We start from the raw sequence: 13,340 nt of genomic DNA, 5'->3' as shown, positions 1-13,340 counted from the left end.
GATGGGTTGGGGTTGAGATTGGGATTGGGATTGGGACTGGCACTGGGATTGAGGTTGGGGTTGGGATTGGGGTTGGGATTGGGATTGGGATTGGGACTGGGATTGGAATTGGGGTTGGAGTTGGGTTTGGGAGGGGTTGGGGTTGAGATTGGGATTGGGGTTAGGACTGGGACTGGGATTAGGTTTGGGGCTAGGGGCCAGGCTGGAGCAGCCTGGCACAGCGGGAGGTGTCCCTGCCATGGATCTGGATGAATTTTAGGGTCCTTTCCAACCCTAACCATTCCATGATCTGCTTTTCCAATCCAACTCCTGCTTTTCCCAATGCAGTTTGACCTTTCCAGTCAGTGGCTCCTTCACAGGTTGCCCAGAGGGCTTTGCCTCCTCTTTGCTGCACCCTCCTGACAGCCTCAGGTGCCGGCATATTTCACCAAAAATCCTGTTCACAAAGTCTCCCATTTACCTTTTTGAGGAGCTTTTCCTGTGCCAAGCAGCCCCTCTGGGCTGATTTCTCTCAGCTTGATCCCCCCCCTAAGTCTCCCACACACAGGTCTGAGCCTCTCCAACACAATCCAGGCGCTTGAAGGGAGTTTACAAAGTACCCAAAATCCCAACACTTTAATTTAACCTCATTTGAGCAAAGCAGGTGCCCTCCAAAACAAAACAGCCATAAAGGAAATCCCCAGCCTCGTTTAACAGTTTATTCTGATGCTAAATGTTGTTAAAGATGTTTTATTTCTTGATTAAATCTGCTTAATCACTGGGGCCATTTGTTCTTGTTCTGTGACCAAAACCCTCCAGAGCTCCACGTTTAGCTGGAGCCTCTCCTCACTATTCTTTTTGCTCAGCTAAGCAGATCCAGCCCTGAAAACATCTCAGGAGTGGTTTGGTTTTTTTTTTTTTGTTCTCTTAAAGCTGCTAAAAGTGGCTTCACACTTGGTCCAAACCTCTCCTCAAGGAAAATGTTCATCTTAAAACAACACAGGTTTCTTTTTTTGTTGTTTTCTTTTATTTTTAGTAGACAATTTAATATTTTTTTTACTAGATCACTATTTTAATATTTGCTGGTATTTTTATCAACAGCATTCAAGGAATTCACCATTTACATTCACTCTTTCCAGCTGCATTGGCTGAAAATTTCTCATGAATTTTCAAAGCAAAATGTCTGTAGTGAGACTCAGGTTGGATTTTAGAAAAAAATTCCATGGGAAGAGTGGTCAGGCATTGGAATGAGCTGCACAGGGAGGTTTGGAGTCCCTGGCACTGGCCCTGGAAGTGCCCCAGAGGTGTCGGGATGTGGCCCTTGGGGACAGGGTTTGGTGCTGCTGGGTGATCTTAAAGGTCTCTTCCCACCTTGAGAATTCTGGGATTCTGTGATGTTTATTCTTTCTCCATTCAATGATAACCAATTATTTCATTTTCTATTTTATTTCATTTTATATTTTTTATTTAATTTCATTTTATATTTTTATTTAATTTTAATTTTTTATTTAATTTTCTATTTTATTTTATTTCATTTTATATTTTATATTCTATTTTATTTCATGTCATTTTATATTTTATTTCACTTTATTTACTTTCATTTTATTTTTTTATTTCATTTCATTTTGTATTTTATATTTTTATTTTATTTAATTTCATTTTGTATTTTATATTTTATTTTATTTCATTTTATAGTTTTTGTTTTATTTCATTTAATTTTATATTTAATATTTTATTTAATTTAATTTTATATTTTTATTTTACTTAATTTCATTTTATATTTTATTTTATATTTTATTTAATTTCACTATTGAATTTCATTTTATTTTACTTCATTTTATATTTTATTTTACTTCATTTTATATTTTATTTCATTTCTTATTTTATTTTATTTTATTTCACTTTATTCTATTTAATTTAATTCCATTTCATTCTATTTCAGCCAGCACATTTCCCTCGCCAAGGCGGATTTTGGAGGCAGATCCCTGCAGGAAAATCTGCAATCCCGAGGTTTCACACCGCTAGAGGGTGGTGGCAGTGCTGGGAACGCTTCCCTGGCTCTGCTCCAGGCAGCAATTCCGCTTTTCCCGCGGGTAAATCATTAGCGTTAATCACCCTCACTTACACTCAAATTGGCCCCAAACATTGCAGGGAAAATCCTTTTTTTTCCTCTTTTTCCCCACCTCTTCCAGTCAAAAGCGGCTGTCGCGTTCCCGTCCTATGAAAAAAGAGAAGATGAACAATTAAATCTGCAGATTAGGGAGATTCAGGTTTATTTATTTATATTTTTTTTCTGACGTCTGCGGCTGAATGAATGCTTAAAACTTTGAAGCTCTTAGGGCAGAGAGGTCCTTTGGCCCTGGAGCCCTGCAGGGCACGATCTCAGCTGACCTTTAGCCTCAATTAATTACATAAAACACAATTAATAACGTTTTTCCCCCCTTCAATTCTGCCACCTGGACTGCAATGGGCACCTTGTGCCAGTGGATATTTCCCGGTGGTTTTCCTGCCAGGGAGATGCCAGGCTGCAGGGACAGGGGTTTGGAATTGTAGGTTTGGAATTCTGCATTTGGAATTCTGCATTTGGAATTTGGATTTGGAATTCTGCCCGGTGGTTTTCCTGCCAGGGAGATGCCAGGCTGCAGGGACAGGGGTTTGGAATTTGGATTTGGAATTCTGGATTTGGAATTCTGAGGAACAGCAGATTTCAGGTGGAAAATGTTCACCGGATTTTTGGTGGAAATGCCTCAGGTGGAATTCCTCCAGGAATTTGGAGCTGCAGAGAATCCAGAGGTTTGCTCCTCAGTCACCAGCCCTGTCAGGAAGCAGCTCTGGCATCAAAGAATTTGGTTAAAAATGGCTTTATTTTGGCTGGATTTAGCATGAAACACCTGGGCTTGCTCAGAGAAGTTACTTTTCTTTTAAAAGACCATTTGCCTGCATCTGAGAAGATGAAAATTTTAGCACAAGTGATCACAAAACCATCTTGTATTTAGTTTATCCCTCAGAAAAAAAGACTTAAATGGTTCCAAACCCATTAGAGAGGCTGAAGAAATTGGGGTGGGATGTCTGGAGATGCATGAATCTCACAATAACTTCAGAAAAAATAACTTCATAAAATAAATGCATTAAAAACTGCATTAAAAATTTCAATAACAATACAATAACTTAATAAAAAACTTAATAAAATAACTTAATAAAAAAGAATAACTTCATAAAACCCAATAACTTCATTAAAAAACTCTGTGACCTTCAAAGCTCATTCTTGGGCCTTCCCCTGGAAAGTGGTGCTAAGTAGATATAAAAATAAATAGAAGCATAATATTATAGAAAATATTTTATATGGGTACAGGCACATTATATTAAAAATATAATAAATACATAATAAAATATTTATCTGGGTCTCTTAGGCCAGGTTAACCAGCCAAGCACACCAAGGGAGGGTCAGCTTGTCCCTAAGGCAGATAACAGAATTACAACACACACAGCAGCAATTTTCAGCTGAATTCGAAGTCTCAGAGCAAGGAATTTTCATATTCATGTGGCATTTTTATGTAAATATTTAATATTTATGTTATAGGCCATCCATCCTGGCCTTGAACACTCCCAGGGATGGGACATGGAGCTCATGTTTTTCTCTCTCTAGTAATAATATAGCATTATATATGGTAATTTATATATAAATAAATATATATACATACAGTATATTATTATACGCAGCACATTTTATATGTATTATATGCACTGCATGTTATTTATATTCCCACATATACACAAACAGTATATTGTTACATAAAGCACCTTTTTATATACTACATACTGTATATTAGATATACACCACATAGACATACAGCATAGTATACACAGAATATTTTTAAATATTATATTACATATAATATACAAAAAATACTATAAATACAGTACACACACTACAGGGTGTATCTATATTATGTGGTATATATATGGTATGTTATATGGTAAATTTTCATCTATAACATTATATATAGTGTGTACGTGTATTACATACGCAATATATACCACATACACAGCACAGACGGTAAATATAGTATATTTTATACAAATACAGTTTATTTTGTGGGTGGGAGCGCTGCCTCTCCCTCACGGCGCCGCCCTCACCCAACATGGCGGACGCCGCCTCACGCGCCACCTGTTGCCGCGGCGGCGGCGGCTTCCGATTGGCTGACACGGCTCGGGGGGCCGCGGCGGCGGCTTCCGATTGGCTGCTGCGGGGCGGGGGCGAAGGAAACAAGATGGCGGGCGGGGGGTGGGAGAAGCCGCCTCAGCGACGTCGCCGCGGCCGCCTCCGCTCGGCTCCGGCCATGGAGGAGCCGCCGCTCCGGCAGCCGCTGCCGCCCGGGGAAGACGAGGAGGAAGGGGAGGAGGAGGAAGAAGAGGAGGCGGACGCGGAGTGGAGCTTCGTGGACCGCGGGATGGAGGCGGTGGCGCTGCGCGACCTGCCCACCGCCACCATCGCCTGCAACCTGGACCCGCGCGTCTTCCAGGACGGCCCGTGCCGGGTGAGGCGGGAGCCGTGAGGGGAGCGCGGTGTGCGGGGCCGGGGGAGAGAGGGGGAAAGCCCTCGGGGGTGGGGATGAGGGGGCGAGGCTGTGGCTGCGCGTCCCCGCCCGCCCCCTCGGTGCTGCCGGAGCCCCGTCCCGAGGCGGGGATGAGCCGAGCCCGCTGCGAGGGTGGAGCCGGGCTCCGCTCCAGGGAACAGGGACAGGAGCAGAGGGAACGGCCTCAGGCTGGGCCAGGGCAGGCTCAGCTGGGCCAGCAGCAGGAATTTACCCATGGAAAGGGTGCTCAGGCCTTGGCAGGGGCTGCCCAGGGAGCTTGGCAGTGCCCATCCCTGCAGGTGTCCCCTGCAGGTGGCACTGAGTGCTCTGGGCTGGGGACAAGGTGCCCGTGGGGCACAGCTGGCACTCTGTGGTGCCCAAACCTCGGTGATTCCATGATTGTGGGGCTTTCAATACCTACAGCTCTTTTAGCTTCATTCCTTTTGTTCCTGAACTTGTTGCCCAGGGTGAAGCTGTGCGTGAAACAGAAATGAAATGAACTAAAATATCCCTGGACCGCCCTAGCCTGAGCTTTGTGCTTAAGGTTTTGTTTGGTGCACCCAATGTTCTGGTTTTTATTTTTTGGTTTTTTTTGTCATTGGTTTTGCTGTTAAACCCTTTCGTACTGAAGGAGGTGCTTAGTTTTTAAACAAATTTGAATTAAACAGAATGGACTAGAAAGATTAAGCAATAATAACAAATGAATTTGAGTTTCATCATCTCCTCATAGCTGTGTTGTCTTCACCATGGATGACAACATGTACAGAGCCTGCATAAATTACATTTCTATGGTAAAAAAATGGGAGAACTGCCTTGAACTTGAATAAATATCTGTGTTCAGGAGGGAAGAAAAGTCTGAATTTTATAAATAATACAAGACTTTAAAATAAAATGCAGGTGGTGCCCTTGGAAGGTAGGTGCACACAGACTTTTAATAGGTGAAAAATCAGTTTAGCTGTATGGTCACTGAATTTCAGCACTGAAATGCATAATTTAGCTTCATTTAATAAAGTAACAGAGCTGGCAAGAGCTGGTAACTCTTTAAAGCTGGAAATAAATGACATTTTTAGGAGCACACATGGACTGGCCACGTTTTTAATTTGTTTTTTGGCCAAATGTCAGGAAGGTGCAGAGAGAGGAAGTGGAACGAGGCCCTAAGGCTGTATCCCAGATTTTGGAGGTGTGAAAGGTGCCCTCAGCACTTGGATGATTGAAGAAAAACAAAGTTCTGTTAAAAATGAGGAAAATACTGCATTGTTCCGTGGTGTATCCAGTTTTCCAGAGCATTTGGTGTTCTGGTGTCCAAGGGAATGCAGGAATTTTGTCACTCAGGTGTGTGAGGTGACGTGGGCACACTGAAATGTCACTGTCTGAGAAATACTCCAATGTAAATTTAAAAGTCTGCCCTTGGTCAGGGAGTGAACTTTAAGAAAATTCCCTTGGTTTGGTGTAGAATGTGCCCAGAAAATTCCAACTTCTGCAGCACAGGGGTGGAATTTGGTGCTGATGAAGGGATCCCCACCCTCAGTGTTTGTAAATACTCTGAATTTTGCTGTGTCTGAACACTCTGCTTGTCCCAGCAGATGTAACACTCCTAAAATACCTTTTCTCTCCAGTTAAATGGGATTTTTTTTTCCCCTCAGTAATCCTGGATTGCCCTATTTGAGGAGGGTTGATCCAATCAAAGGTGAGACAAGACAGCCACTGATAATTATTTCTGTTCTGTGCCTCCCAGATCATGATTTGTGCTGCTTGAATTTTCCTCTTCTTCCTCCTTTTCAGTTTTTCATGTTTTTTGTTGGGGTGTTGATAATCCCAGTGGAGAAATCAGAAGTTTTCAGTGGTTTGTGATCAGTCTCTTAAAACCAGACCTTCCTGTTAGTTCTGCTAAATGACAGTTTATTCTCAGAAGAAATAAAAATTCTTCATGACCAGTTTCTTAACACCAGTCCCAAAATCTTTCAGAGTAAAAAAAAACCCCATAAATTTACCTAAACACTCACTCTCAAATTGTCTAAAGCATAGTTCAGGAATTCCTTTAAAGTCTGTATTTTTCCTTTTTATTGAAGTACAGGAAATTACCACAGACAAAAAACCCTTTTTCTGATCTTCAAGTTGTAAATTTCCTTGGAAAAATTTGGATTTTCTGATCTTTTACATTGGATCTGCAGCTTTTGGTAGCTTCAGTGTTGATTGTGTGCTTGAAGGATTGTAATTCTTCATCCAACACCCAGATGGATTTTATTTTTAAAACTGTGTTCCTGTGTACTCATTTATTTAAGAAGATGTATCAGTAGCTAATTTCCAATTAGGTTTTTGTGCTTTTCCATCCTCTTTGTGTGATATTCCATTTTTAAGAGCTGTTTTCTGTCTGTGGAGGACACTCAGGGGTTTTTGGTGGAATTTGTGCTGGCAGATCCAAGCAGGTAAAACAATTCCCTGGCTCCTGTCATCCCCAGGGATGTGCCACACTTCCCTGGGAATTTCACAATTCTGGCACAGGAAGGCTGAAAAATGAAATAATTTCATTTCTGCCTTGTTGGAACCCTGAGAATTTCAGCCTTTCTGTGCTGACAGGCACTGAGCACCAAGAGAGCTCTGCATTTAATCTAAAACTGTGAAGAAAATTAAATAATAGAACCAAAATTACAAGTGTGTAGTTTAAATAGAAGTGTGCAGTAACACATAGTAGAAAACTTAAAGCTTTAAAATATAATAATATATATAAAACAAGATAAAAATTTTAAAATAGAAACTAATCCTTCTTCATAAGTAATATTGTGTAATTAAATAAAAAATTCACATTACAAACCACAAGTAGTTATTAAGTTAAAAGTAAAAATAATTTAAATATGATTTCTTAATTAAACAATTTATCCTTAAAACCCTTATAAAAATACAGCTCCATTTTTAATTAATTAAAATAAAATACTGTAAAACTCACAGTTTGTGAAACTTTAATATAAACAAAAAATCCCATTTTACACATTTAATCCCAACCTTAAAAAATCCCCAAAGCCAGTTTCCATTTCCCCTTCACTGTGGGAACCCCTCAGCTGGGAAAATAGGAGCACAAAGAATTCCTACAAATACAAAGAATTTAATTCCTCAGAAAATCATTGGGGTTTAGGACCAGGAGAGATTTTTGATGGAGACAATTTCCCCTTAATTTTAAAACATTTAAAATATTTCTGAGATTTCGATCTGGTGGAGTCTCTGTCTCTGGGAGTGTTCCAGAGGTGTTTGGATGTGGCACTTGGGGACATTTTAGGTGTTTCAAAACCATATTTTAAACTTATTTCCATATTTTAGACCATATTTTGTTCTATTACCACAATGGTTCTGCTGGGAAAGTCACTTCCACCATTAATAATTCTGTGATAATTACCTTAATCTGCTAATTTTTGCAAATTAATGAACATAGCAGCAAGTTTTCCACAATTAACAACTTATATTCACAGAGAAACTGAAAGCAGGCAGTTCTGTCATGGGAACAGCTTTTCTCTGGGAAAACTTCAGTGGAAAAGTGAATTATTCCAGAAATTCATCTTGCTGGAAGTGCACTCAGACATGGAGCTGGGTCTGTGTCCTCACATAACCCCCAGGCCTGGCTGGAAACACTCTGCAATTATCTATTAAAAATCAATTAAATCTGTTTGTGCTTGAAGATAAAGGCCAGGTGAGTTGTCAGCCCAGGAGCAGCAGAATCCTGGGAATTCCAGCTCCCAAATTCTGCTTTTGCTCCAGCTTGGGGGGGTTTCAGTGCAGAGAAGCTTTTTGTGAGCTCAGCTGGAAATAAAGCAGCTCAAGGAGCCTTGCTTTGGGCATTCTGAATTGCCTGGCATAATCAGGAGGTGGATTTGGGGGTTTTTTAAGTATTTAAAGGATTCCTTGTGCTTTGCAGGAAGTTTAGCAGATTTCTCAGGAGTATTTATAAAACTTTCTTTACAAATAATCTCCATTTTCTGGTAATCTTTCCTGCCTCAGCCACATGCCTCATAATCCTTTTACTTCACGTTTTTTAAGCCTCTTAAATAACATTAAAAAAACTTAAAAGTAGATTACCAAAAAAAAAGGTGGTTTTACATTTATAGATTTTTTTGACCACAGCTCTGGTTTTGGCAAAATACTCCCTAATGGGAATGTAAAACTTAAATATTGGCACCTGCATATATTTTGAAGGTTTTCATTCTTTCCCTGCCAAAAAAATCTTTCTTTTTTTTTTTTTTTTGTGACAGTGTTTATAGTTTGTAATGCTTCTGGTTTCCAAATAAAGGTCAGGGTTAAGAGTGTGGTTCAAAATCACATCTCAATAATCTGGATTTACTTTGAACACTAAAACCATTACAAGACAATGGGAAACCTTCCATTGTGAAAAGGTTTTCAATACAACTGCTGGAGGTATTTAGTGAAGTATTTTGAGCAGCTTCAGGTTTATATCACACTTGGACCTTCTGTAGGGCTCCAAAAGAATTATTTCTGTTAAAATAATTAAAATAATATTTATTTTATTTATTTATTTCATAATATTATTTTAATATTTAAAATATTAAAATAATAAAAATCCACCTCAAAGTGGGCTGATAATGCTTCAAGCAAACAATACAAATAATTTTATATGTAGAAATAAAATGGAAATATATAATATTTATATCTTTATTTAAATATTCAAATAAGTCTCACTGCACAAGATGATTGTTGGGTGCCTTAAAAATACCTAAACGTAGACAAGCAGAGCTGTAAAATTGTCATGAGAAGCCTCAGTGTTGGAATTCTTACCAAAAATTGCTTCCCTAGGATCCAGTGCTCCAATCCTGAGCTCAGAGTCTGGAAGGAAGATCCCACACGAGGTCAGAGCTGGGCCAGGATTAATAACTTTGTTTTCTTGGAGAAAAGGGAAATTTAGGAAAACGTTGGTGAAATCCCTTGGGAAGGCTGACCTAGAACAGAGGCTGGACAGATTTGGAGAATAAAGTAGGGATTTATTAAAAGAATAAAGACTAAATAAATAATCATTTGGTAATAAATTATTGTGATGTTATTGAATGCATTATATATTATAATGTAATACTATATGAAATTTAATAGTAAAATATAATAATTTATTAAAATAAATTTTAATAAAATTTTTAAATCCCACACTAAAGCAGCACAGAATGTGAAAATAGAAAATCTCAACCTGAGGCATCCCTGGGATCACCATTTCCTTGGGTTCTGCCTTTTGTAGCAGCAAGTGGAGCTTTGTTCCCAGCATTATTGTCCCATTCATTAATTAAAAATATGGAAATAAGTGTCGTGGTTTAGAGGTGAGACTGGCTTGAAACAGCCCAAACACCCCTCAATAACATCATAATAATTATGAAATAATTATTAATATCAGGAGTGACTGAACTGTCCCATGCAGAGCAGGCTTAAATTACTGCAGCAAAGTTTTTATTCTCTGACAGTTTGTTGCTGAAGTAGTTAATTCAGGAGTTTTAATAAGCAGTGTTTATAAATTTGTAAATAATATTGATCATTAATAAGTAACATTACTTGGTGTTGTAACTGAAGATCAGGAGAACTGAAAAGTAGGAAAATAATTATAAAACAATGATGCAAATTCATCTATTGATGTTAACCAGAAATTCCAGTGAAGCCTGGGGGTTGTTGCTGTGTGAAAACAGAAAATCCTGGGATGGGTTGGGTTGGAAGGGGCCCCAAGGATGATCCAGCTCCAGCCCTGGGCAGGGACCCCTGAGCTGGCTGGGTTTGGTTGAGTTCCTGGATTTATTCCTGGTCTTTGAGCACTTTCCTCAGTGGCCATTTGGGGTAGTTTTTATTGGGGTTTTATCTCTTGTTCTGGCCAGGTGATCTTTTTTTCCTCATAAAATATGGAAACGTGGCTGAAACATGGGCTGTGTTCAGTGAACCTGAAGTTGGGACCAAGCTCTAAAATACAATTTTTAATTTTTTTTGTGGGTGTGATGCGTAATTAAACTATGGAAGTCATTGTCCTAAAATGTTTGGGAATGCTGATATTACAAACAAGGTGGTGGCTGCCAAGCACAGGGATTTAGGATGTGACAATATCCTAAATGGAGTCTGTGAGCTTCTGCCAGCTTTAGATGGGAGCAGAATCATCCAGCAGTACCTGCTTTAAACCTTTGCTCTCTTCCTCTCAGCATTTTTAACTGCCAGAGATAACCAGAATTAATTTCATTAATTATGGCAGTCATTGATTGATCACTCACAAAAGCAGAGCTGTCAATTCTCAGTGAATTTCATTTATTAAAATGTAACTTCCCTCTTCCCTGGGCAGATTTTCAGAGGCTCACAAGCGAAGAGCTGGGTGTGATTTTGCTTTTTGAGGTTTTCTTTAGAGTTATTTTGGTGCTGGCAAACAACTCTTGGTTACTGAGCTCTCAGGGGCTGGATTTGAGTTCCTTTGTGTTGGTGAAATGAAAAAGGCAGCAGGAAAATTGACAGAGCACCTCTGGTACAGCACTGCAGGGCTTTTTGATACACTGATTTATTGAAAATGTCTGGATCCCACAGCTTGGCAAAAATAACCCTAAAAAAACCATAAATTGAAGTTTTTTTACTTCTAGATGCAGCCAAGTAACCCAAAATCACTTTAATTTCTTGCATGGACTGAAAACCATTCTGGAAACTTCCTGGAGGTTTGGTCCTGATTTCAAAACAAGTGGCTGTTTGTGTGGAGGCCTCTTAAAATTCAGGCTGTTTTCCAAGAAGAACTGCCTGAAAGGCAGGAGAATTGTTCCTTTTTTTCCTGAAGGTAGGAAGCTGAGCTGCTGAAGTGCCAGAAGAGCCAGGCTGTATTGTTATAATAAATTGATTTTTTTTCCTGTTTGTATTTTTTCCCTATTCATAATCCTTATAGTCAAACAAACACTTCTGTGGGTTTGTAGTTAAAATATCCTCCACCTTTCTGATAACCCAACAACTGAGATAATATTATTAAATTCACTAAGAACAACTCCCATCTCTGATTATTTTAGTATAGAATTGTTGATAATTCCTAAAAGCTGCAGTAGGAATATGTCCATTACTGTGGAAATAGAGGACAAAATAAGAACTGAAATGTCCATTACTGTGGAAAAAGAAAATAAGAACTAAAGTGTCCATTACTGTGGAAAAAGAAGATGAAAGAAGAATTCAAATGTCCATTAGTATGGGAATAGAAAATAAGAATTAAAATGTCCGTTACTGTTGGAAAAGATGATGAAATAAGAACTGAAGTGTCCATTACTATGGAAAAAGATGGTGAAATAAGAACTCAAATGTCCATTTCTTGCAGGTGAAATAATGAGAGAGTTTCTGGTGGCAACCAGAACTCGTGGAGGGAGAATCAGTGGGAATTGCTGGGGTGTTTGCCCAGTCCTGGGGTGTGTGGCCATTCCTTTGCAGGATTCATTGGCCCTTGGGCCAGTTGCCATCCAGCTGGGAGCCAGCATTGCCTGGCTCATGGAAACTCTGATGAAAGGTTTGAATTTTCCTGAGGCTCCAGGATGAAGCAGCTGCAGGGGCAGGCAGTGGAAAGTATGAACAGCTCCTGCCTGGGGTTGTGCAACACACAGAAAATCAGCTCAGAGCAGGTGAGATCAGCAGACCCCGCCAAGCCTCCCACACCAGTGGGGTGTTCTCCCCTTGGGGAAGGCTTAGGATCTATATAAAGTATAAATAAACCCATTTTTGGAAGTTTTTCAGGTGTGTTTCAGCTCCTCACCTTGCCCAGAACAGCTGAAGTGCAGGAATTCTTCACAGGAGGTGGTGTCAGGAGAGGTTGTTCCTTAAGCTGTGCCTTCCTTCCTGAGCTGCCAAAGTGGGGTGTTCTCCCCTTGGGGAAGGCTTAGGATCTATATAAGGTAAAAATAAACCCATTTTTGGAAGTTTTTCAGTTCTCCCCTTGGGGAAGGCTTAGGATCTATATAAGGTATCAATAAACCCATTTTTGGAAGTTTTTCAGGCTTTTTCAGCTCCTCACCTTGCCCAGAGCAGCTGAAGTGCAGGAATTCATCACAGAGAGGTTGTTCCTTAATCTGTGCCTTCCTTCCTAAGCTGTCAGAGTGGAATTCTGTTCTTACCCACTGCTCTGCAGTGATGTTTTTTATCTCCCCTGCTGGGAAAAAGGCACATCCAGGCATTTCTCTAGCAGAAGTTGGAAGGAAATGCAGAACTCTGTTGGCTTTCAGCAAGTGAGAATTCCTAACCCAAAAACCACTGCCTGGAATATTCAGGCATCTTAAAATCTTTTCAAGAACTATTTTCTAATGCTGACTTTTTTACCCCTTTAATCAAAACAGGTGGATTCTTGCCATATGAATAAATAAATAAATAAAATTTATCCCCAAAGCTCTGTTGTTATATACCTTAACAGCTTAAAATGCCAGTGTGCTGCTGATGTGTCACTAATTAATGTCTAAGATAATTACAGTGTGTCAGGCATTAACCTCACCAAAAATGCAGGTGATTTGGGATAAATTCCAGACTCTTCTGTGGCTCCTTTTATTATCTTTTATTATTTTATCAAGGGCTTGGATGGGATATGGAAGGGGGTTGGAATTAGATGATCTTTAAAGTCTCTTCCAACCAAACCATTCCATTAGTGGCTTTAAAATCCTTTTGAAATTTCCAGGTACACTTGATTTGTTCTTTGAAATGCAGAAACTTCTTGTAATTGCTTTGAGTTTTTTCCTACCCTCCCAGAACATTCTTAGAAAATATTTTTGGAGTTTATCTTCCATTCTTCCTTCTGTGAGTGCAGTGGAAAATGTCATTCTT

General features: G+C 39.5%; 1 protein-coding gene and 1 long non-coding RNA gene across 2 annotated transcripts in view; both read left to right on the top strand.

The window, feature by feature from the left end:
• The first annotated feature begins 4,235 nt into the window (after positions 1-4,235).
• RCAN1 (regulator of calcineurin 1) overlaps positions 4,236-13,340 on the top strand; it is a 37,363-nt gene continuing 28,258 nt past the window's right edge. Inside the window, exon 1 of the mRNA XM_039709536.1 lies at positions 4,236-4,517. Within this exon, the coding sequence (XP_039565470.1) occupies positions 4,251-4,517 (267 nt within the window). The 5' untranslated portion in view covers positions 4,236-4,250. The remainder of the gene's footprint in view (positions 4,518-13,340) is intronic.
• Positions 4,545-9,625, top strand: LOC120502275. Its single transcript, XR_005627490.1, has 3 exons — positions 4,545-6,243; positions 8,018-8,235; positions 9,354-9,625. It is a non-coding gene; the product is annotated as an uncharacterized LOC120502275 (long non-coding RNA).

The sequence above is a fragment of the Passer montanus genome, unplaced genomic scaffold (assembly GCF_014805655.1).
Source record: "Passer montanus isolate IOZ18808 unplaced genomic scaffold, ASM1480565v1 scaffold213, whole genome shotgun sequence".
Classification (NCBI taxonomy): Eukaryota; Metazoa; Chordata; class Aves; order Passeriformes; family Passeridae; genus Passer; species Passer montanus.
Note: the sequence above shows the minus strand (reverse complement) of the source record. Positions and strands in the feature narration are given on the sequence as shown.